Here is a 25,186-nt window from a genome sequence, read left to right as displayed (position 1 = left end):
TAAATGCATAAAAAAATGCTCACTCAGGACTCAAGAGTCCTTAAGGGGACTATTTTAACTTATGCCACGAGTTCTTTCCCTTTGTTCAAGATAAACAAAATAACCAATAACCAATAGTTAATAAAAACTTAATTAACTAACTGTATTTTTTTTTGTTTTGTCCATCCATCCATCCCGGTGGCGCCACAGCCCATGGAGGACTCTGGCCTGCTTCAACACATCCCTCCATTCAGATCTCTCCTGGGCCTTTCGTCTCCTCGCCCGAACCCCAAGCTGTTGCAGATCTGCTTCCACATCATCAATCCTTTTGTTTTGTCAGGTAAAAGAAATAATTGTTCAAAATTTCGGTTTAATCCGATATTGGGTATGGGAGAAATAACGTGTACAAACTTTTTATCGTACATACATACAGAGGGACAGACAGACAAACAAACAGACAGACAGAGTGAGTTGATTAAAGCTTTGTAATTATAGTACCTCTCTTGTAAAACAAAAATCGGCGACGACTCTGAAAAGCAAGCTAGGTGACCTAGAATAGTGAACATTTTTTTTCCTCTTAAGGCATAACATTACATAGCGATTAATAGGGCCTACGGGGGCCTTTCAGAAATTATATAGGCTAGTTGGTCTTGATCTGATTGCCACCAACTATGTTTCCCTAACAAATCAATCAAAGGTTGCTAAGTGCTCTGTTCAAAAAATCATGGCCTGCTTTACGGGTAATTCTACAAATCTTTTACCCCCTTTTTTAAGGCAGCACACTGAACACGGTTGATTGTGAAGGACCCCGGGATATCATCCAGCATTAAAAAGTGTGTATTGATTTATTATTACTTACGTTATTGAAACATCGGTAAACATTAATAAGCAGCAATCAGATATTGCTAATTATGTACAGGGGCTATTAAGCTATATATTATGTACAATGAATTGTAATTTTTATCATCCATACATTTCTTTAAAAAAGAAACATCTGTGTCGCTTTAACTAATTTTCTTAACGGTAAGTGTGCCGAACCATGTTTTATAAACTAGGAAAATAATTAGATCTAACAGACAATAAATGTTATAAGTAATGGTCCGAATCCAAATTTTAATTATCTTATAGTGAATAAAGACATAACTAACAAAATTTTAAATTTGACTTCTAGGGTGACCTGTAAAAATTATGTTTAGCCAATATTTAGAATATTTATCAATTTAATTTTGTCAATAAATGAGAATGCTTAGGTGTTGGATATTAAAATACTTGTGCTTCAAGCAGGGCCGGCCTTACAAATTGCGAGGCCCAATTTAATGGATGCTTTCGAGGCCCATCATCTACATTTTTTTTAAAGTAACAACTTTTACTATTAATTACATCATGAGGCCTATATCAACTTTTATTATGCAACATGCATAGGAAGCAGCTCAACTTAGGTAGGCGCCAGTGGCTTAATTAAAGTTACGTCTATCGTATGGTATACTAAATATGCTAATCCTTTAAGACACTCTAAGTCATATATCTTTCAAAATCCTGTGACAAGAGACATGAATGATATGGGCCATCAAACTCATTTCTATTACCTAAGACCGGCCCTGGGATGACCTATTCGAATCCTGATGTAAACTAGAAATTTGTTAACTCTAAAATAACTTTTGTTTGTGCATGCTAAACGTAGGCTAAATTGCGGGGCCCTTGGCTGACACGGGGCCCAATTTGATCAATATGTCAAATCGGCCTAAGGTCTGAAAGGGGAAACTAGAAATTTGTTAACTCTAAACTAGAAATTTGTTAACTCTAAAATAACTTTTGTTTATGCATGCTAAACGTAGGCTAAATTGCGGGGTCCTTGGCTGACACGGGGCCCAATTTGATCAATATGTCAAATCGGCCTAAGGTCTGAAAGGGGAAACTAGAAAGTTGTTAACTCTAAACTAGAAATTTGTTAACTCTAAAATAACTTTTGTTTATGCATGCTAAACGTAGGCTAAATTGCGGGGCCCTTGGCTGACACGGGGCCCAATTTGATCAATATGTCAAATCGGCCTAAGGTCTGAAAGGGGAAATTTACTTTTTTCTTTTTTTTTATGTGTTAATTTGTTACAGAGGTTACAATTGTGATTTTTTAAAAAAATTATTTGCGAAACAAAACATCTAGATTTGAGTTTTGTTTTATTGAATGTGATAATAAATATAAAACCAATACTGATGTATGATATGTCCGGATCGAAATGGAACAAGATATGTGGTCTATATTTCACTTTTTTTTATTATTGCATTCTAAAATGTAAAATTCAGTTTTATATTATGGTATAATTTTTAATGCATATTCTCTAAACATATAGATCAGTTAGGTTTTTAATAAATTGCGTAATTTTATTTTTTTGTCCGTGTTTTTTTTTTCATTTGGGGCCATCAAACTCATTTCGCATAAGGCCTCCTATTACCGGCCCTGGGATGACCTATTCGAATCCTGATGTAAACTAGAAATTTGTTAACTCTAAAATAACTTTTGTTTGTTGAACACCTTTTCGAATAAGTGAGTGCATATTGGAACATGGATGACACGCTAAATAAAAGCAATTGGTTGCGGCCCTTCTTTTCGTTGTTTTACCAACATTCATTTCATTTTCACCTATCCCTTGGTCTGCTGGACCGTTGGGGCACCACACAAGATCTGTAAACCTTCTTTCTCCATTTTTCTCTGTCTTTTGCCTTTGATAGATTTTCACTCTGATATTATTTCTGAAAATATTATTGAAACCTGCCTTTTTACCTGCCTAGGTGGACCACTTCGGGGGCCGATTTTGAGTTTGTGTTTCCACACAAACTGTCTTTGAAACCTTGTTTTAAATTCAACTTTTACTAGGATTTCAATGTAGTCTACAATTTTGTAGTATATCAGCCCACTTTTTTCGCAACGTGCAGCCGAAAGGTGTTGTTTTTTTTTCACGTTTAGTCGTATAGGTATCACAAGTGACATGTGCGGCACTGTTCAAAGACAAATGGTTCACAGACAACTGTTTATATGATAATTCGTTCACGACAATTAGGTCACCCAAAGCCGAAGGTCTTTGTTCAAAGGACAAATGGTTCACAGACAACTGGTTATATGATAATTCGTTCACGACAATTAGGTCACCCAAAGCCGAAGGTCTTTGTTCAAAGGACAAATGGTTCACAGACAACTGGTTATATGATAATTCGTTCACGACAATTAGGTCACCCAAAGCCGAAGGTCTTTGTTCAAAGGACAAATGGTTCACAGACAACTGGTTATATGATAATTCGTTCACGACAATTAGGTCACCCAAAGCCGAAGGTCTTTGTTCAAAGGACAAATGGTTCACAGACAACTGGTTATATGATAATTCGTTCACGACAATTAGGTCACCCAAAGCCGAAGGTCTTTGTTCAAAGGACAAATGGTTCACAGACAACTGGTTATATGATAATTCGTTCACGACAATTAGGTCACCCAAAGCCGAAGGTCTTTGTTCAAAGGACAAATGGTTCACAGACAACTGGTTATATGATAATTCGTTCACGACAATTAGGTCACCCAAAGCCGAAGGTCTTTGTTCAAAGGACAAATGGTTCACAGACAACTGGTTATATGATAATTCGTTCACGACAATTAGGTCACCCAAAGCCGAAGGTCTTTGTTCAAAGGACAAATGGTTCACAGACAACTGGTTATATGATAATTCGTTCACGACAATTAGGTCACCCAAAGCCGAAGGTCTTTGTTCAAAGGACAAATGGTTCACAGACAACTGGTTATATGATAATTCGTTCACGACAATTAGGTCACCCAAAGCCGAAGGTCTTTGTTCAAAGGACAAATGGTTCACAGACAACTGGTTATATGATAATTCGTTCACGACAATTAGGTCACCCAAAGCCGAAGGTCTTTGTTCAAAGGACAAATGGTTCACAGACAACTGGTTATATGATAATTCGTTCACGACAATTAGGTCACCCAAAGCCGAAGGTCTTTGTTCAAAGGACAAATGGTTCACAGACAACTGGCTCACTGACCGTTACCTTTGCAAGGGTCATTGCCTGACAGGCAGAGTCAATGAAGGTATAATGTGACCGATTGATGAACTAATGATTAATATCTTCAATCATCTTGAACGAAGTTATCATGATAGAAAATGTAGTTTCGTTTCCTTTTGTTTTTATATTACCTCAATTCAAGTCAAAACTTCCTGGAACTCGGAAATGGAGTGTGGGTGGAGAAACTTGGACTCTGATCTCAAAAACTGCTATAACGATTTTCCTAGAAATTTAACAGTTGATGTACATCGCTGAGAAAAAGAATTACTAGCTCGTTGGCCATATGGGGAAAACTCAAGTTTGACTTTTATATTTTTTTCAAGTAAAAAAAAAAATAAAAATTTAAATTTGGCTAGAGATCTTGATCTCGGATTCTAGGTCTAGATCCAACATCGGTTTTGAAAGGACTAACGCGTTCAAGAATTTCGAATGTAAGGCATTATTTATAAATTAATGTTCAGGAAAATTTCACGCATCGTCTTCTTAGTCTAGAATCTAGATCTAAAGGCCAAATTATTGGAATATCATAAAAAAAGTGGTAGATCTATACATTCGCTTAATCAGGATTCTTTCTCGGGCTGAGAGCGTGGTAAAATGTTCCGTTGTTTTTTAATCTATCATTCATTAGTTATTTAGAGAAAAAAACAATCGCTTTATAAGTTGTGTAAAGGCGGTATTGTCTTTTTGAAAAAAAAGTATTTTTAATGTTTTTGTTGTTTAGTAGTAGGGCTACCTTTTCACTCACTTTATCAGTTTTATTATTTCCTATCTAAAGATTATAAACTGTTAATATGTACGATCCCATATTAAAAACGAATGTAGGCCTATAAGAGGAAAATGTCTTGGGTGATTCGAATTGAAATGTTGAATCGTCACGCCGCTGAATCCTGGCAAGTCGAGCAAAGGTCAGGGGTCACGATATGTAAATACAGACACTGATATTTTTACGCTCTAAAGAGCAAACACATAGCACTGTTAGAATGGTGCCTATAGAATAGTCTCTCTGCCTCTCTCGTACGACTGCTCTCAAGTGGCGTGTAACCGTGTTGACCTGGCATAAAGCTAATGTAAGGGCAGTGGGGACGGTAGTGGGCGATCTGACTATTGTTTTCTATAGAGACTTAACACGTCAGCCGGTTAGGGTTCAGATAACGCTAACGTCGAGCGTCAGCAAAATATCTTTTGCACAATGTGGAGTCTACTACTTGATATCAGTCTGTAACACACGGCGTAGCCAACTCGTAGAAATCTGTAGACACGGTGAAGTCTACTAATTGAGATCAGTCTGTAACACACCATTACACACGGTAGAGTCTACTTATTGAGATCAGTCAGTAACACGATGGAGTCTACTAATTGAAATCAGTCTGTAACACACGGTGGAATCTACTTATTGAGATCATTCAGTAACACGATGGAGTCTACTAATTGAGATCAGTCTGTAACACACTATGGAGACTATTAAATGTGATCAGTCTGTAACTCACGATGGAGACTACTAAATGTGATCAGTCTGTAACACACAGTGGAATCTACTAATTGAGATCAGTCAGTAACACGATGGAATCTACTAATTGAGCTCAGTCTGTAACAAGATGGAGTCTACTAATTTAGATCAGTCTGTAACACACGACGGAATCTACTTATTGAGATCAGTCTGTAACACACTATGGAGACTACTAAATGTGATCAGTCTGTAACTCACGATGGAGACTACTAAATGTGATCAGTCTGTAACACATGGTGGAACCTAGGCCTAGGCTACTTGTTTAGATCAGTCAGTACCACAGTTCTACTAGTTCAGATCAGTTCGGAGCATGCGTGTTTAAATAATCTACAGAATAAAGGAAAAAGAGGGGACGGCGACAGTTAGCGATATACAGGCCTACTCGCTAGATACTTTAAACTGTCTACCTGGAAAAAAGAGTGAAAATCGTTCCATTCAAAGCTTTTTTTTTTAAACCCACCTGGTGGACAAAAGTAATCAGGATTCAGTCACCTTAAAGCTGTAAAAGGAATAGATTAATAGTATGAGGTAAGGGCTTCTCTCTCGTCCTCAGAATACCAGAATGGTAACCTGGTCGAATGGTATGTGCTTCAAAACTGTCGTTCCAATGGTCTCTGGTTCGAACCTTTTATTGCTTTGAAATATCCGAAACCTGTTTTAAAAAACATTTGCTTATGGTATGGCTGGTTGTGCGGCATGCGCGCTGGAGTATCGTTATGTCATCTCAATGGTCCCGGGTTCATACCCCCCACCCGCCATCTCCCGTCGTTTTGCGGGTGGTTTTGACTAGGAAGTAGATTATCTAGAACTCTGAATGAACATCCGAAACATGCAAAGCATTTTACAAACAAATAGAAGTTGTTATAATAATTTATAAAATAAAATCCTGGAATAAAAATGCTTAACTCTTTCTCTCCTAATTGACGAAATCATCGTTTATTTGACCCCATTAAATTTAATTAATTTTTTATTTTTATAAACTTTAATTTTGTTTATTATAAAAAGAGCATACATTCAACTAAAATTCTACACCAAAAGTAACGTTTTCTGATTGCAAACAAAAATGCTTTTAAATTTTAATATAACAGGGTAGTAGGTACAAATGTGACAAAAAAAAAAAAAAGAACTATTCTGTCAGAACGTGGAAAAAAATTACGAAGATAAAGAGTTAAACCCCAGAACTGAGACCTATATTTTATATTATACCTTTGGTTTAAACATGATGAGTTGATTTTTTTTACCAACATGACCGAATGATACTTGTGTTGATTTTTATTGTATTATTTACTTTTGTGACTCAACTAGTGAAATTAAATTTCTTACATTCATATTAGGTCTAATATTTTAATATCTTCAAACATTATTTTGTTCAACAGTTCTTTAAAGATCATGTCAGAACCGGAAGATGTCGCCCAGACTGAAGGAGAAGAATTACTAAAGAATTCTGATGATGTTCAGGAAGATTCCAAGAGCGACGAGCTCGAACGTCAAGTTACCCCGTCGCCAACTGACAACGATACCGCTGGGAAGAACGAAGACACACAACTGGTATTGCTAGCAGACGACAACTCGAGGTCGGCCTTGACCACACCGGAAGTTCAAGAAAGCACGCACGGTGTTGACGAGGATTCATCCGGGGAAAATTCTAATGAACGTCTGGCTGAAGACGACTTAGAGACGGGAAGAGAAAAAGAAAATGGCGCTGCGGGTTCCACGCCCTGGCCACGTGATAAGCCTGATGATGGTGACGTACCACCACAAGAAGACAGAGAAGATCTACCAGACGAAGACTTTCAAAATAAAACTCCAACACCTCAGCCTATAGACAATGAGGCAAACGACCAGGTTTACTGTTTAATTATTCAATGGACCTCATTCACCAATCGTAAATAAACACATTTAGCCACATCATAATATATATAAAAACAATGAAAAATACGTATCACGTGACAGCCATTATGGATTACATAATTTGTATAGAACAAAAATGACAAAATAAACTTTTCAGATTAGTCCAAAAAATGAATAGATGAAGCTTATCAGTAAATCATAGGCTGTAGAACTACAATGTTTTGTAGGCCTATCCTATTTCGAAGAGGAAGCCTACTTTGTGTGAATAATAATAATAATGGTAAAATAATAATAATAGAAATATATCTTTATTATCCTTGAGAAAATGCGTCTGACACTAGTGGATTAAACATAATAACAGTATAACGAATGGGGAGTCTTCTTTTCTCCTTTGTCCACTGTGCCACAGCGTTCAATAAAAACTCTTTCTGAGCAGGGGCGTAATTAAAAATGTTCCATCATTTGGGTGCCCGGGGGGGCAGCTTGACCTCTATGGGGGGCCTCTGCATTTTGCGTAATATTTAAAATTTAATGTAGAAAACACTCATTTGGTGCCCCCCCCCCCTCAAGTCCGGGACCGGGGATTTTCTAATTCTCATCACCCCTCCCCCACCATCGCAATGTCACTGTTACTGAGATAAAAAAAAATAATCCTGCAAATTCACTGATCTTAAGAAGCTTAAACACATTTATTTTGAAACGAATAACGTTGGTTTAGGTCGAAGGTTATCTCTTTATTGGCGAAGCAAGACTATTTTCTGTAGCGTTTTACTTTCATCATAGTCTTTTTTTTTTCTTTCTATTATTATTACTATTCAACAAATAATTTTCAACTGCTAGGTTTGTGATTAGAGCTAGTTCCACTCTAATAAATACTAAACGCCATCTCTACTATTTACACAGATAACGTTTGCACCGGAAACAGAGAACAAAGCAGAACCGAATGAAGTTCAGATTTTTGATGTTGCTCCAACGTTTGAAACCAACCGCGGAGCTCACTACGCTACTGGCACGTTCAGTCGGAAGCCTCTGCCTCTGACAATCAACAAGGCAGCCATAGAGAGCAGCGCCCGCAATAAGTTACCACTTGCTGAGGTCAGATGTTTAACTGTTTAGAATCTATGTCAATAGTAGGCACACACATTTTCATTCAGCCGTGCTATGCAAAGTCATTTCACAGCTTTAAATGTTTAGCTTTATGACAAAATGTTTCAGCTGTGAAACTAGATGTTGCCTTATTCTCTCTACCTGCAGCGGAGGTGAGATTACATTTGAAAAGCGTTGGGGTATTCATACCTTTTCTAGTTGGTTTTGATTTTTGTTTGCACATCCCACAATTCTTTTATTTCCACTGGCCAGTACCTGCTGTGGGGCTCGATGCTTGAGTGGTCAAGCACTTGGCTATCAAACCTCGGGTACGGGGCTCGAATCTCGGTGAAGACAGGAATTTTGAATTTCGGGATTTTTAGGGCGCCATTGTCCACACAACTCTAATGGCTACCTGACTTTAGTTGGGGAAAGTTAAAACGGTTGTTCGTTGTGCTGGCCACATGACACTCTGCTCGTTAACCGTTGGCCAGAGAAACAGAACTCCTTAACACCATCTGCCCTTTAGATCGCAAGCTTTGAAAGGGGAATTTCTGTAACTTTTATTGACATAGAAAAGTTATCAGGGTGTGCAGATAGAGAATCGCTGCCAAATCAGCGTAAAAAAAAAAAAGTACCATACCCTTGTCTTTGTTGTAGTAGTTTTTAGACCTACTGTTCTTTTGTTTCCCCCAAGTTTCCTAATTAATTGACTTATTAGTTAACTTTAAAAAAAAATTGATTCATGTTTTGTTAGGTAAAATAAATAATAGTTTATAGTTTACACTTGATTTGAGAATGGGTTTAGAGAAATAACGTGTTCAATTTTCTAACGGGACGTAACCCTACATGTTTAGCTATACATGTAAATACTGAAGGATTGATTTACCTTATTGTTAGCAAAGAAAATAAGTAACTACCAGTAATTAACAGACAAATTGGTTAATTTTTTATCGACTCATGTCTTGTCTATGGCAATGAATAATTGTGCAAAGTTTCAACTTGATCCGAGAATGTGTATCGGAGAAATAACGTGTACAAACTTTTTACCAGACAGACAGAGTGAGTAAATATAAGCTTTGTAAAAAAAACACTTGATCTCTACTTTAAAAAAAAATCTACATAAAGGGAGGCAACTGTCTAAAATAACAATGTTTGTAATTTTCAAAGCAATAATTATAATAATAATTTTATTTATAAAGCGCTGTTAACAAACAAAATGTAGGCTGTCTGAGATCAATGGGGAGTGAGTTCCAAACCTTTGGTCCGTGAACTGAAAAAGCACGCAGACCGTAGCTTTTGAGGGAGAAACGTGGCACTACTAAAAGCGTTGAGTCCATTGAGCGCAGGGCTCTCTGGGGGACATATGGAGTAATCAGTTCGCTAAGGTACAAGGGCATCTCATTGTTATATATACACTGATGACAAAGTGTGGCGACCTTGTAATCGATTCTCGCTTTCACGGGAAGCCAATGGAGCGTGCGCAAGAGCGTAGTAGCAGAATCTTGTCTAGTTTTATTAAGGACTATTCGAGCGGCGTTGTTCTGTATACGTTGCAGTTTGGCTATTTTGTCATCAGGTATACCTGCTAGCACGGCGCTGCAGTAGTCAAGGCGGGAGAGTATGAATGCCACAACTAGCGTTTTTGTTGACTCCGTTGTTAAATATGGTCGGATCTGGCCTAATCTGCGCAGCTGCAGATAAAGACCTTTGCAGAGCTGATTTATGTGTGGGTCGAAAGATAGTGTTGAGTCGAAGAAAACTCCAAGATTCCGCACTACATGGACAAAAGGAACATGGCAGTTAGTGATAAAGAGAGAATCTGTGCTTTCAACTTTTGAGACATTGTTCCTAGTGCCAATCTTAATTATTTCTGTCTTGTCTTCGTTCATCTTGAGTTTATTTTCAACCATCCAATCGCTCACCTTTGCAACGGTACTACTGATTTTCTCTGCCAGATGCGACACCTCTGAGGGTACTGATGAATCGTATAACTGTGAGTCATCGGCAAAGAAATGGTATAAGATGCCGGTTGGCCGTATGACACCGCTGAGTGGATATGTGTACATAGTGAACAGTACTGGGCCTAGAACTGATCCTTGGGGTACTCCGTACTTCAAAAGTAAGCTTGTTGATTCCGTCCCGCTAACAACGACACTTTGGGTGCGTTCCGTCAGGTATGATCCAAGCCACTTTAGGACGACTCCTGCTAAACCAAAAGTTGCAGAGAATCTGGCCATCATAATTTCATGGTCTAGCGTATCAAAGGCTGCGGACAAGTCCAGCATGGAAAGAATTGATATGTGGCCTTTGTCGGAATTGTGAAGTAAGTCGTTTAGTACCCTGACCACTGCTGTCTCTGTGCTACGGCACTTCCTATATGCAGATTGAAATTCTTCCAAGAGACAGTACTGTTCAAGATGAGAAAGAATTTGCGCTAACACGATGCGCTCCAGAAGCTTTGACAGGAAGGGAAGATTTGATACCGGGCGATAGTTTTTTAGACATTCCGGGTCAAGACTGGATTTCTTTAATAAGGGCCTGACAAGTGCATGCTTAAATTGCCGTGGTACAATGCCTGAAGTCAGTGAAGAGTTCACAATGTTGGTAATTGTAGGTACAAGCTCATCTAAACATTCAAGGAGCAAGGAGGTTGGAATGGGATCAAGGTCACATGACTTATTTGGCATCTTCAAAATAGTACTTTTGACATAATCTTCAGATACACGCTGAAACTCGCAAAAAGGAGTATTTTGAAAAATTGGAGAGTGGTCAAGCTGTGATGAGAGGGATGGCATGTCATTTCTAATCTGCTCAATCTTCCCAATGAAGAATCTATTGAAGGAATCAGGAAGTTCAGATAGTGGGATAGATGACGGCAAACGTTCGTTATTTGCTCCCCCTAACATTTCAGCGGTGATCCTGAATAGCTCCTTTGAAGAATCAGAATTTTCGATTTTTTGTCGAATATGACTAGCTTTTGCGTCTTTAATCATACATTAAATCCTGCTTGAAATATTTAATTACAATGGATACAAGCCCAATTGAACACAATTAAATATTATTTATGAGACATTTCAATGATTAGAGACACCTTCCGAGAGAATTCGCTGCTCAAACTGTTTTCTTTTTATACCCTGCAGATTAAAGGAAGAGTTGTGCATCTTGCACGCCATACAGAGGCCAGCTCACAAAAGACCAAGAAATGGTACAAGGGCGACAACTATGTAGACAAGGACTCTTACTCTTGGAGGAACATGCAACTATTCGACGACTTTCAACGCCACCTCTACACACCAGAGGGAGCAGTGCGAACGTCCTTCAAAAAATAGAAAAACCTTCTATGTAGACTTTAGTAGACTTAACACAAAGGCGGGTGGCTGGTTTTAATTTAGATTTCCATGCTGTGAAATCGTCACATATAGGCCTATCTAGCGCAATTTTGTAGATCTAGGTATTCTGTTTGATTATAACAATGTCGTAGCTGAAGTGTTTATGCGGATTCTGTTTTGGGTTTGTAGACTTCAATTTGAATTTTTAACATTTTCATGAAAGTAGGCCTATAGTCCATTCAGGGCCGGCGTTAGGCATAGGCAAACTAGGCAGCCACATAGGACTTCCGATTGGTGGGGGCTCACACAGGATTCATTTCATTAGAGAAGAAATAACGAAACTTGACTTCAATGTTATTGTCAGAGGTTTTTAATAATTTGCATAATTTTTTTTTCGCAGTATATTTTTTTTAATCTTCTCTTTCATTTGGGCCGCCAATTATCTTAGGCTGGCCCTGTTCCCCTACGGCTGTGCTGTTAAGGCTAATGGATTAAGGTCTAAAGAAGAATATTTTAGACTTTTCTTATATTAGAATGTCTTGGACCTAGAGTGAATATTTTTAAATTGTCTCTTTTTTGTTGGGATTGTTATAAACCATTCAGTATTATTAGGTCCTATGTATATTTGCTTAGTAATCATGCATTACATTTTTTTTTTCTTATGGTATGTTAATAACGCGTTTTTTTTTCATTGTTTCCACTGGTAATAGGTGTATAGTAAAACAATATGACGTAATGGACCTCATTCACCAATAGTAAACAAACATTTTGACACGTGGTTCTCTATATCTTCTATACAAATTACGCAATCCATAAAGGCTGTCAGGGGATACGTAATTTTCATTGTTTTATCAATTATTATCACGTGGCTAAATGTTGTTTGTTAACGATTGGTAAATGAGGTCCATTGGTGCGAAATTCTTTTACTGAAGATATTGAAAGTTTTCTCATATATCTCGATGCTATTGTAAGACCAAGTTGAGGACTATATATATATCTCGATGCTATTGTAAGACCAAGTTGAGGACTATATATATATCTCGATGCTATTGTAAGACCAAGTTGAGGACTATACGATCTTAACATTTAACTTCACGAAGGCTCAAAATGGCATGAATGGTAGGGAATGTCCACGGGAATTTTACAATTTAATTCAATGCATTAACTCTTTATCTCCGTAATTATTTGTCCACGTTCTGTCAGAATTGTTCATTTTTCACATATGCACATTCTACCCTGTTATAATTAAACTTCAATAACATTTTTGTTTGTAATCAGAAAATGTTACTTTTAGTATAGTATTATTGGAGAATGCATGCTCTTTGTATATAACACAAATTGAAGTTTATAAAACCAGAAATTAATTTAATTTATTAAAGTCAAATCAACGATAGTATCGTTAATTAGGAGAGAAAAGAGTATATAGGCCTATAATAATATATAATATAGATCGCAAGGTCTGAAAGGGGAACTTTGCTTAGTTATAAGGATGAAATGCATGGATGGATTTGTGTATCATTTTTAAAGTTTGGACGTTTCCTCCCAATTTGGGGTTCGTTTTTTTAAAGTCTGGACGTTTCCTTCCAATTTGGGGTTCGTTTTTTAAATCAACGCATTTAACGAAGTATATATAACATTATTTTTTTCAAATCTCAGTAGCATTGTTAAAAATGTCAATGTCAATGTTCTAAACAAATAAAAAATGTGTACCGTAGTGTTGAAATTGTTGCGTTTTTCGCTCTTATTAGTTTTTGTTCTTAATTATTTCTCATCATACTCAACTGAAGATTTTCATAATAATAATCATAAGGCGAGTCTGAAGATTAAGGAGGGGTACGGTTTTTCATCTGGTTACGCAGTCCCAGCTGTGACCTACATATTTTGCCACATCCAGTGCAGACATAAACTTTGCCTGCAGATGATCGGTTTAGGTTCTCTTTCAGGCGAGATTTCTTTTTCGACTGAAACGTGTATTCAGCGGCCTTAGTATTAAATCTCCAGCTGTCTCGTCAGGAAGCCGCCTGCTGTCAGGTGCTCTCTTCAATGCCGGTTAAATCAAGCGGACGCCTAAGCTGGGAAATTTTCATAAAATGAAAGCAAATCCATATAAAAAAAAACTTTTTTGGGTGCATCCGGTGTAGGCTACATAATATTAATAAACTATATATTTTAAACATTTTTTTTTTCACTTTTTTTCCCACTGTTTAATCAAATTTATTAACAAAGAGCAAACTGATGTGCACAACTTTTAATATGAACCTCTCCAAGCAGTGGCGTAACTAGTGTGGGGGAGGAGGGGGAGAAATTAAAAATCCCCCAGGCCCCCACATGAAAGGGGCCCCCAAATAAGTGTTTTTTACATTAAAAATTAAATATTACGCAAAAAATCCAGGGGCCCCCCAAAGAGGTCAAGCCCCCGGGCCCCCAAACGATGGAAAATTCCTAGCTACGCCCCTGTCTCCAAGAGGAATAGTGGGCGTTTGACTTGATAGCCAGATCTAGATCTAGTTAAAAAAAAATATAATGCAGAATAGTTCATTTTTCTTAATACATAATGTATATCTTCTAAAACATGTTAACAAATTCGTTTTAAAGAAATCGTGTGTTAAAAAAGATGGGGGGGGGGGAGGGGTATATTTAGTTGACTTGTGAAATGGAAATAATATCCCCGACTTAACGAATGATGGAGGGGGAAGGTTTGCCAGAGGCGTAGCTGTCGTGCGCGCGTGAATGTCGTGCATTTAATATTGGTGTTTTAGCGTATAGGAAGTAGTTTCTTTTTAGTGCGTTTTGTTGTCTAGAATATTGCGTGTGTGTGTGTGTGTTTACGTCATCCTTAATTCCCGCAAGAGAGAGAGAGCTTCGTTTGTTGGCTGGGTAGCTGGTTTTGTGTTTCCCCTTTGTAAGGGGTGTTAGGCTTTGGGCTATGGGAAAGTGTGTCGCCTTCCCGCCCTTGGAGTTTTGCAGTAACTCTTGTTGTTGAGGTGTAGGGAGTTGAGGTTACGTTGGGCGCCGAGATGGAGTGTGAGCGTGAAGGTGTGTTATGGAAACTTATTGGCGTGATATTAGACTAATTATTAATTCAATGATGACTTCAATGATAGTGATGTATATGTAAATATGTTGATAACTTATAATTAATTATTATTAAATATTGTTCATGTTGATAACTGTTGTTATTCACTAACTGTTCAGTTGAATAACTGTTATTCGATGTTCGTATTTTACATGCCGTGCACTTTAGGTTCTTGTGTTATTCTGTTCAGGCTGGGGATACGGGACCATCATATCATACCCTACTTAAGCGACTAAACCCACCTGACAGTAGCAAGGCATCGGTGTGCTAGGGTTCAAGCTCTTTCTTCTGGCATTTCCATTTAGCAGGTCGAAGTTTTATGGGCACAAAATACAAACCAAAGTCATCATATATGTATAAGCACATTTGCAAAAAGACACGCCAATATCACTTTTAACAATCATAGTCTTCTTACACCCCATTCATTAACGAACTCCCAAAAGTAAAAGTCTCAAGACATTCAAAGCATAAGTCCCCCTTTCAGATATTGTGATCTGTAGGTCAGATGAAGTAATAGCCATGTTTCTGTGGCCAACGCTTAACGATGACGTCATGTGGCCAGCACAAAGACCAACTAATGTTAGAGCTGGGTGGACTCAGAGGCACCCTAAAAATCCCGAAATTAAAATTCCCAGTCTTCACCAGAATTCGAACTCTGCACCCCCCACTCAGCCACAGCGACTCCTTTTCAATGCATATACGTCTTCGTAAAAGTACTTAACTATTACATAGTGTTATATATTAACGAGCATATAAATTAGATGCTAAACAAATTGGGTAAACGTTTGAACATTTAAATTCCTCTAAGCACTTTATTTTACTTTTTTTTTTCCACTTCAAAGCCCATTAGGTCCCTATTTTTTTCGTGTGCCCGGGTGCAATGAACCCCTTTCGCGCTTACAGACGCTGCGCCACTGATTTCATCTCATTCTCACCGGACGTGTCGAATAACTTGACCCATAGCTGCACACCGGTTTCGGAGATCGGGCTTCGGAGCTTGATATTTTAGAAACTACCTCTTCCGGGCTCTGCTACAAAGTTTCCATGTGGTCCAACGTTTCTCAGTCATGCATTCGCCGTTTATCTTCGGTCTCGAAGACATTCGCACTTTTAAAGCCTCATATTGCATGTATGGTGTCAGAAACAAGCGTTTAGATACTCATTCCTTTAAATGACATTTATTGGATCCGTGTACGCTTTTCTTCTCCACATCTGATTACATGATTCATCAAATCAGACAGTGAGGTTAAACAAATCTTAACAGTGTCACATTTATTTATAGCCGTATATTTCATCTGTAATATATATTATATTATATATTTATATATATATATATAATATATATATATATAATATATATATATATATATATATATATATATATATATATATATATATATATATATATATATATATATAACAGATGTTGATTCGAAAGAGAAGATATTACAACGTATGTATATTGTACAACAGACAACGTATAGTAACGTAAAAGGTCATTCATATTAATAATCATGACTAAATGTGTCTTTTACTAAGACATTTCAATGCGATCATAACCTTATTTATGGAACTGAGTGGTTATTAGGTTTTTTTGAAAGACTATCCGCCAGAATTGCAACCAATTAAAATTTATTTTCTAGTAGAATGTTATAGAATCTCTTTAAATGTTACATTTTTGTTGTATGCATAACAAGCAAAATATAATAAAAATATAATAAAAAAAAACGTATTTCGTCATAAACGAAAGACTTATGTAAGTGAAAGAACAATTAAACTCAATACCGTAAGATTTATTTCCCCTTTTCGATATTCAACAAAATTATTTAATAACCACTAAATAATTAGATAATTTGGTTCATTTTTGACTGCTTCATGTTTTGTTAGGATTTATGAATACTTATGCAAAGTTTGAACTTGATACGAGAATAAGAAATGGGAGAAATAACGTGTTCAAAATTTGTACCAGACAGAGTTGATAAACGCTTTGTAAAAAGAGAATGCTTTTGTTCACAAAATGGGCAGTTAACATTTTGAAATACTTTTTTTTTTTGGGGGGGGGGGTTGTAAAAAGCCTACTTAAGCTAGCTATCTCTATCCATATGAAATCAAAATTTAGTTATAAAGTTATTCAATGACGTAGAAAGATAACCTACCTTTGAGCCTGGTTTCAGTAATATGAAAGTCCTCCCCTATTTAAAAATTCCTTTTAAAAAAAGGGGAAGAACTCCGCACTTAACATACACATATATCTCTCAATAATGTATAAGTTATTTCCCGTATTCGATATCAATCAAAACAATGAATTCCCAATAATTAATTGACTAATTGGTAATTTAATTTTCTGATTCATGTTTGTGCTAGGAACAATAAAATTTTTAACAAATTTCAACTTGATCCGAGAGTGGGTGTGGGAGAAATAATGGGAACAATTATATAAAGGAAACAAACCCTACATATTTAGCCATATGCGTGAATACTGTAGGATTAATTTCCATTGTCGGTATCAATCAAAATAATTAAATACCAGTAGTTAAATTGACTAATTGTTTTTTGTTTTATTTTATTCGTTTCTTATCTACATCAATGAATAATTTTTGCAAAGTTTCAAATTGAGAATGGGTGTGGAAGAATTAACGAGTGCACCTTGTTACCAGACAGAGTTGATATGAGCTAAAAGTAACAATTCCTTTTCTAGGCCTACATTGAAATTCCCTGATCCAATTAATCTTCCGGGTACCCTCGTGCTACATATATCTAAGGGCGAAAAATGCCAAGTTTTAGATCTATTGAAGAAAAGAGAATCTAGCCTCTCATCGTCCAATACCAAATCTGACTTTGACGACGTGCGTCTGACACAGTTTGCCAGTACGAAGAAATTCCAAAAACCATCTGCTGTTCATTCGACGTGGGCTGCACGTGTTGAATGCTGCTCTTTTTTCCAAACCATAACTTGATCTAGATCTAGTACCGAAAACGCCAGCGCCGGTTGTGGAGACTAGTTCAGTCAAAAAGAGAGTTAGGCCTTGAATAGCTATTGTTGCCGTGCCGCCGATGACGTAATGGTATCCATCAACAAGCAGGAACAGACTTGAAGGGCTGATGGGAAGAGTTCGCCTTTGGACCACGTTATCTAGCGTAGAGAACAGTTTTGAATCAGTGCCAGCTTCATCCAAATTTGCTTCGTTTGTAAACACGTTGATCGTTTGATATAGACCTACGTGCTGGCCATTAGTTGTAGTTCTTAAACATGTTGAGAGAACTTTGCGCTGGCGGTGATGCTCCAATGCTGCTAATCTATCAGTTGATAGAGTAAAGACAATGGGGCATAATTTTACAGCTTCTCTGGCTAAGTTGCCTTTTGAGATGCCCGAACTCTGGAAGGGGCTAGAAATCGTGAATTCTGAAAAAAAAACAACAACCCATTATTGTTGACAATATAACGTGTTACATATTTTTACAGATATTAGAACAAATTTTGCCACAAGTGAAATCTACATACTTAAAATATTAATCTAACTTAATGATTCCTCTTTTTCCCCCGTCTTTTCAGACCTTTTTTCAGCCTTATCGAGGTCTCGAGGTGAAATTGTACCTAAAAGGAGATGAATAGGCTCAGAGTTAAGTAAAGCATGACCACGTCGGAACCGAGTTCATTGAACTTGCGGGAATAAAAGAAAACCTCAACACTCACAATGTCACCGGACCGGCAGATGTGGTGTAGAGAAAGAAAATGACATGGTCTCCCCCGGGATATCCGGTTTCGACCGAGACCAATTGTCATAGAAGGCCTGAACACTGACTTGCATCGTCGCAACCTGTGGGCGGTGGAGACCAATAGCTGGCTGCCACGTCACAGTTCTGTACGTCGCAGGTCAGAGTTGAGACCTACTATAACGAGTGGTCTCGATTTTACTCGCCAGTGTCTTAGCCCTTAGGTTTAAAACCCTAGAACTAAAAACGTGTAAGGGAATTTTATTGGAACCTTCTCAGACCGGAAAATTGCTTTCATTGAGGTCGTAGGATAGACGCTTCAATTGACCTGTGATTTCAACTCAGAAGATAATCTCAGACTCTAAGTATTGTTTTTGTAGTATGCTTAGAGATGGCCATCGATTCGAATCTCTGTGTGAATGCGCCATTAGAAGTTGAGAATTGTTTTAAAAGTGTTGGTCTCGACAGTATCAGAGAGTAACATAAAAAGAACGCAGACTGTGATTAGTGTTCCATTCACTAATTCACTAATTGAATGATCTTCATATATAATTCATATATAATTCATATATAATTCATATAAAATTCTGAAAACATTAAGTCCAAACAACGTCTAAAATGTTAAAATAATTAAAGAAAATACAAAATTCAATGTTGACGCTTATAAAATCTATTTCTGACATTTCTTAAAACTAATAACATAATACTATTTTTTTTAAAATCCCAAACTTTTTAAAATGTGTTGCAGAAAAATCTTACCTGATATAGCACTCAAGGTTGGCAAATGCAACAGCATCGCCAAAATGAACATTTTTGTTCCGAAGTGTCTTTCAGACGATTGGTTCATGTTCTGTTAAAAAAAATGAAAGCAAACAAAATTGTGTCTTGATAAGTAGCTTATGAAACTTATGTCAGAAAAGAGAATGGTAATGATACTGAAAACAAGTAAACACGAAACACTTATTGCTTTTGGACACCTCCAAAAAAAAAAAAAAGCCTAATCCTTTTTATCTAAATGCATAAAGGAGTTTATAATAGAAACAGCTAGCATTATTGACATAGCCGTACCACTGTCTCATAATTTAAGAGAAACTGAAATGGAAAAGCAAAGAAAATATGGGAACCTTGGAGATTAAGCGTTTATGGACGGTATCTAAAATAACAATATAACCCCGTTGACTACGCAAACCCAGTTGCGACGTTGCGACCTGCATATTTTTCCGCATCTCATGCAGACAAAGCCGTTGTCAGGCGGTCTATTTAAGTTTTTGTCTTCGGCGCCTGCCTCAATAAGGGCTTTTCTTTTGGGTCTCCAGTCATCATCTTTTATTTCATTTTCTTGGTTCTCATTTGTAACATTTATATGAGTCCTACATATGAGAAGAACTGCTCAAAAAGGGAAATTTAAGTAGGGATCACACTGATCGGTTTGACTTCAAAACTAACTTTTTTTTAAAAAGTTTAATTTCTACTTATATGAACATGCCTAGAACCTAACAAATGTCTTACTTTTTTTAAAGGAAAGTTTGTAAAATATAAGAGATAGTCACATAGTAACATAGAGATGAAATATTGTCTTACGATTATCAATGCGATGCTTGTACATACTGTTCCATCACAAATTGCATGCAAAAAAAAGAAGATTTACTATAAAATAATAATATACATTATAACTTCTACTTACACTAGTATTGCAGAAGTATCCAGTCGAGATAAAGTTTAACAGACAACTCCATGCTACCTCTGCCAGCGAAGTAAGTAGATGAACGAAAAAAAAAAATATGCCAGGAGTCATATAAGTTTGTTGTTATTGATCAAGACTCAGTGATTGGATAAACGTCTTTAACAAGGGGAGGCTACTTGACTTTCATTTCCACTCTCCTAATCCCAACATAACATGGAATCTGGCCTCTCATTGGATATATACATACACGGGGTAATTTAGAGCAAGAATGTCGTAATCCTTGTACTCTGTAGTCATGGCTAGAGGGAGGTGACTTTTATTGATTAAGCCATCGAGATTGCGTCCCTTTAACAACTATGTGTCACGTAAGATTGTCATAGTAGACAGAAAAGTACGTTTATAAGGTGACGTAACTTGCTTGGAACCTGAAAGCCTCTTATAAAGTAAAATAAAAAAAGATAAACTGGTCGGACAGTTGACGAAAGACAAAAAGGAAACCTGCATTTTGTAGTAATACATTTATTGCTAACTTATTATTAGGTTTAAACCGATTGGGTTTAACTGGAGTTTTACAATATGTTTCTAAAAATGTAAAATGTTTGTAAAATGTTTGACATGTTTCGGATGATCCTTGAGAGTTCAAGATAATTTACTTCCTAGTCCAAACCTGCATTACCAGTGGCGTAGCATCCATGCGCGAAGGGGTTCAATGAACCCGGGCCCACGACCATCAGGGGCCCACTGCGCCTGGGCCCATGACTCTTGACTAGTTGAGAACTTTGGGGTGACACCAAAGTGAAAAAAAAATGCACTTTTGTATATACCGAAAAAAAAAAAAGTAGAATTTAAAAAGCTCTCTCAAAATATCCTGAGCTTTGTCCCAGAATTTATATGAACTTAAAAAGCAGTGTTTTAAGCTTTAATGTAAGGATTTGCTTTCCATCAGGTTTTGTGACTTGTAATGGTGGCTAACCCTAATTGTGCGTTTGAGGTGACAATCGTCTCCATATGTGTTTTTTTTCTTGTCTGTTTATAGTTATACACTTATGGGTAGTACAAGAATGGTGGGGGATGGAGAGTGTTTGGTTAAGAAGCAAGGATAGTCCCGATCGTCACTAATTAAAATTTCGATACAGCTGCAAATTATTCATTCTTTTCAAAGCTTAACATGTTTTTTTATTTCTTTTTGTATTTAAAGTATGTAAAACACATGTTTTTGTATTCGCACTACGTACATTGTCTTTTTAATTACAAAAAAAAATAAATAAATAAATAAAATAAGACTGACATCTTTTCAGTCTATGGTGATTCTAACAAAAAATATGACCTCTCGGTGTCTTGCTAAAATACTGGTACTTTAGGACATCCAGTCTGTACCATTTGTCTCTTTCATTAGTGACAGCACTCTAGACAAATAAAAAGTTGATACCAAATTCGTATTATTATTATTATTTTTTTTTTGATACTGCTAATGATCTCCGATGACGCAACAATTTGCGGCAACATCCAAAGAAAAAGAAATTAGATAGTCATTTCTAGGTTTTCATATTTGTAAGAATCAGACGTCAGTAGAATTTGCCGAACAAATGCTCCAAGTAATAAAAAAAAAATCCCCATTTATCCTTAACTAAACTGCAAGGCTTAAACTATGATGGTGCTTAAAACATGACTGGATACTACAATGGCCTTTGGGCATTGTTTCATCAGAAGAAACCTAAGATAATTTTATTGATCCAATCAAATGGAAATTCAGTTTGACTACAATTGACAACCTCAGCGTAACTACTTTATAAAAAGCAATATGGATGAAAAATTCGAACAGCATTCACTCACACACATACACATTCACAACCAGCGCTTTATGAGTTTGACTTCTATGTACTTCTCGATGACGACAGCTGATCTTGTAACACTCTGACCGATAGTGGGATAAAGGAGTTTTAAATCTTTCTGTTTTAGTCCTAGTGGAAAGGAGACGACCACTTCGTTCAGATCTGATGTAACAGTGGTTTAATGGGTGTAACACTCTGACCGATAGTGGGATAAAGGAGTTTTAAATCTTTCTGTTTTAGTCCTAATGGAAAGGAGACGACCACTTCGTTCAGATCTGATGTAACAGTGGTTTAATGGGTGCAGGTTGTCTTTAAGAATCGTGTTTTGGAAATGCATCTTTCTTGAAAAAGCTCTTGTTTCTTACTTTGCCACTTAAAAGAGCAGAAAAATGTTAGTAAATAAATATTCGATCTATTTACTGTTAAATAATGGACGTAGAATTAGATAATAGTTTGTATCAATGCTTCAAAGTTTTACACATATAAGTGTTTTAGGAATGTGTAGAATGGGAACTTGGACTCATAAAACTTTTCTGTATATATTTGAAACTCCGTTTACTGGTTTCATTATGTTTAAAATTGTACAAACATTGACTTTGAATTCGTGTTGGAGACTTCTAACAGAGTCAAACGTAATAAGATTATTAAAAAGTTACTCTTCTTGCATTGGAATGTCTTTTGGTCATTGTACTGATACATTCAGATTAGGCCTACTCAATTGTTTTGTCATACATTGTATTTGTCTTATTGGGGGAGGGGCCCACCAATATATTCTTGAACCGGGGCCCACTGGTATCTTGCTACGCCACTGTGCATGACGACGGGGGATGGGCAGGGTTTGATCCCGGAACCATCGATAAGTCTGAACGACAGTCCAGCGCCCAAACCGCGCGACCAGGCGGAAATAATGTAAGGAATAGATCCACTATTTTTCGGACTTATGCAGGGCAGTGCCGCTGTGGAATGCCAGTCAAGGCATGAGTAGCCTAGTGGTTTTACTTTGGGCATGGAAGTTAAAATATTAGCAAGAAAACATTTTTAAAAAAAAACTTAATCTGTCACTTAATTAAATTTGTAATAGATCTAGGCCAGGGGTGGGCAAATTACGGACCGCGCGCCACATGCGGCCGGCCAGAGTGTTCTATGCGGCCCGCGGAAATCTACAGAATTTAAATGTACCCACAGATTAAACATATACAAATGCATATATATATAAATTAAATAATTTAAAATATCTTCTTATCACTTATGATGAAGAGGCTAAAGAAACCTTGTCTCTTCTTGTCATTCTAAAAAGTTCAAAGCAAAAAAAGATTATGCTTATTGGCAATATTTCGAAAAATTCAGTCAAAGACACAAACTCAGGCCAGTATTTTTTCAATGCTATGAAGAACTGTGTTGAAACCTTAGGATGGCTTGGGGCAAGATCGCAAGTGTAACAACTGATGGAACCCGTGCTTTGATTGACAGATTTTTTTTTTTTATAAATTAAAGAAAATATCCCAACCATTAACTCTACAGTGGAAAGTTTGCACAAAGCTGCATGGAATATCAAACTTATTATTGACTGCATTATTTCAGCAATCAAACTTATCGTAGCTAGGGGTCTTAACCACAGGCACCTTCGAGAAGTACCTGAAGATGTGGAAACAAAACTTTCCGATGTTCTTTACCACAGTAGTATCCGCTTAGCATGGGCAAGGTATTGAAAAGAATATGGGACCTCAAGGAAGAAATTGTTATGTTCCTTGAAGGACATTGACTTTCTCTTTGTTACTAAAATTCATAATGAAGAGTGGAAGACAGACTTCATGTTATTCATCGGAAGTACTGCAATGTTTTGCTTGCACATAAAATGTATGTGCATCTTTTCAAACAAAGCTTTTCCGTTTCTCCAGGCAAACAAGTGAAAACAGATTTCTTTGTTGAAAGGTGAAACTATTTATAGTAAAATGGTTGAAAAGTACAAGACATGTGGAATTTGAAAGCAAAATTTAAGATTTCAAGAACATTAAAACCAGCTTTCAGTACCCTTACTTTACAATTTTGTACAGAAGCTGATTAAGCTCCAAAGGAAATACTTCCAAGCAAATTATGACCTGAAAGAGAAGTTCCAGTCAGTTCTTCCAAGGGATATTTATGGGTGCCAGAAGCTGTATTTTCATACTTAAAAAACTTTATGCTAAACTTTTTGTATTACATCAGTGAACAAGAATTTTTATTTTGTTTGAAAATAAACAAGTGTCGATGCTAACTGACTGTAATTTGACAGAAGTCACAAGGATAAGAACTAGTAAGCTAGTTTCACAGTTTCGGAACATTTTGCACGAGTGTAAACAGTTAAATACTTCACATTAAGTACAACTGTACAAATAAATTGTTGTGATGTATTGATGTGAAATAAAATACAGTAACAAAATGATAAACAAATATTCGTTAAATTAGTCTAAAAAATCGTTAAATCTTGTATTACCTCAATTGGTACATGTAAATTAAAAGACAGCTCGCGTATTCTTCTAAGTTGTAAATGCATATTACATATATGCGCCCCCCCCCACTTCTAAAAAAAAAATGTAATACGGTCCTCGATAGAAAAAGGTTGCCCACCCCTGTCCTAGGCTAAAGAGCCCCTCCAGTCTGAAGCTTACTGGTTTAGGCGCCAGTTAAAATTACTTTGCATTAGCCCCTTCTCCAGTTAGTAAAAAAAAGTTCAGCTGGACCCAATATCTGCATAACAGCAATTATACATATAACACTGAACCATAATCTTCAAATTCAAAATCTAATGAAATAGCCTACTTAGAAAGACACAAAGATATACCCGGCTGTATATGCTAGGACAAATTTGTACTAATGCTCCTTCTTCCCTAGTTATATTAGAGCATGGAATGGGTTGCCTGAGCAAGCCAGGATAAACAATGACTTGGCAGAATTTAAGTCATTGGTCAACATGCATGACTAGATGCATGACGCGTAGGACCATCATCTTTTTTTTTTTTTTTAAGTAACGTCTGTATTCAGCACCTTAGGTCCTTCTGTATTACTGTATGGAGACTTATA

The 25,186-nt window shown here is 36.8% G+C and overlaps 3 protein-coding genes across 4 annotated transcripts; 2 read left to right on the top strand and 1 right to left on the bottom strand.

The window, feature by feature from the left end:
- Window positions 1-643: 643 nt before the first annotated feature.
- LOC106071705 (uncharacterized) lies at window positions 644-13,538 on the top strand. 2 transcript variants are annotated; one of them, XM_013231870.2, is made up of 4 exons: window positions 644-812; window positions 6,928-7,396; window positions 8,306-8,497; window positions 11,632-13,537. In XM_013231870.2, the coding sequence occupies exons 2-4, from the start codon at window positions 6,941-6,943 to the stop codon at window positions 11,818-11,820; spliced, it is 837 nt and encodes a 278-aa protein (XP_013087324.2). In that variant the 5' UTR covers window positions 644-812; window positions 6,928-6,940; the 3' UTR covers window positions 11,821-13,537. The 2 variants fall into 2 exon arrangements, with proteins under 2 accessions (XP_013087324.2, XP_013087331.2); XM_013231877.2 differs by lacking the exon at window positions 644-812 and adding an exon at window positions 832-1,002 and having other exon boundaries at window positions 11,632-13,538.
- Window positions 2,540-4,080, top strand: LOC129928408 (uncharacterized). Its single transcript, XM_056042654.1, has 2 exons — window positions 2,540-2,568; window positions 3,036-4,080. Exons 1-2 carry the CDS (start codon window positions 2,540-2,542, stop codon window positions 4,078-4,080), a joined length of 1,074 nt encoding a protein of 357 aa, XP_055898629.1.
- Window positions 13,539-17,279: 3,741 nt separating the features above from the next.
- Window positions 17,280-20,721, bottom strand: LOC106071721 (uncharacterized). Its single transcript, XM_056041963.1, has 3 exons — window positions 20,295-20,721; window positions 19,370-19,460; window positions 17,280-18,299 (listed from the first exon to the last, which is right to left on the bottom strand). Exons 1-3 carry the CDS (start codon window positions 20,403-20,405, stop codon window positions 17,710-17,712), a joined length of 792 nt encoding a protein of 263 aa, XP_055897938.1. The 5' UTR covers window positions 20,406-20,721; the 3' UTR covers window positions 17,280-17,709.
- Between the last annotated feature and the right edge of the window lie 4,465 nt (window positions 20,722-25,186).

Source organism: Biomphalaria glabrata, chromosome 9 (genome assembly GCF_947242115.1).
Source record: "Biomphalaria glabrata chromosome 9, xgBioGlab47.1, whole genome shotgun sequence".
In the NCBI taxonomy this organism is placed as follows: domain Eukaryota; kingdom Metazoa; phylum Mollusca; class Gastropoda; family Planorbidae; genus Biomphalaria; species Biomphalaria glabrata.
This window is presented reverse-complemented; position numbering and strand designations above follow the sequence as displayed.

What these genes read in the sequence shown, in the direction of transcription:
- LOC106071721 (XM_056041963.1), bottom strand. Translation starts at nt 20,405, where the DNA reads ATGACTCCTGGCATATTTTTTTTTTTCGTTCATCTACTTACTTCGCTG. An exon ending in GATACTTCTGCAATACTAGT is followed by an intron (nt 19,461 to 20,294) that starts GTAAGTAGAAGT and finishes TTTTTTTAACAG; the next exon opens with AACATGAACCAATCGTCTGA. An exon ending in AACCTTGAGTGCTATATCAG is followed by an intron (nt 18,300 to 19,369) that starts GTAAGATTTTTC and finishes TTTTTTTTTCAG; the next exon opens with AATTCACGATTTCTAGCCCC.
- LOC129928408 (XM_056042654.1), top strand. Translation starts at nt 2,540, where the DNA reads ATGGATGACACGCTAAATAAAAGCAATTG. An exon ending in ACGCTAAATAAAAGCAATTG is followed by an intron (nt 2,569 to 3,035) that starts GTTGCGGCCCTT and finishes CACGACAATTAG; the next exon opens with GTCACCCAAAGCCGAAGGTC.
- LOC106071705 (XM_013231877.2), top strand. Translation starts at nt 6,941, where the DNA reads ATGTCAGAACCGGAAGATGTCGCCCAGACTGAAGGAGAAGAATTACTA. An exon ending in ACAATGAGGCAAACGACCAG is followed by an intron (nt 7,397 to 8,305) that starts GTTTACTGTTTA and finishes CTATTTACACAG; the next exon opens with ATAACGTTTGCACCGGAAAC. An exon ending in ATAAGTTACCACTTGCTGAG is followed by an intron (nt 8,498 to 11,631) that starts GTCAGATGTTTA and finishes TATACCCTGCAG; the next exon opens with ATTAAAGGAAGAGTTGTGCA.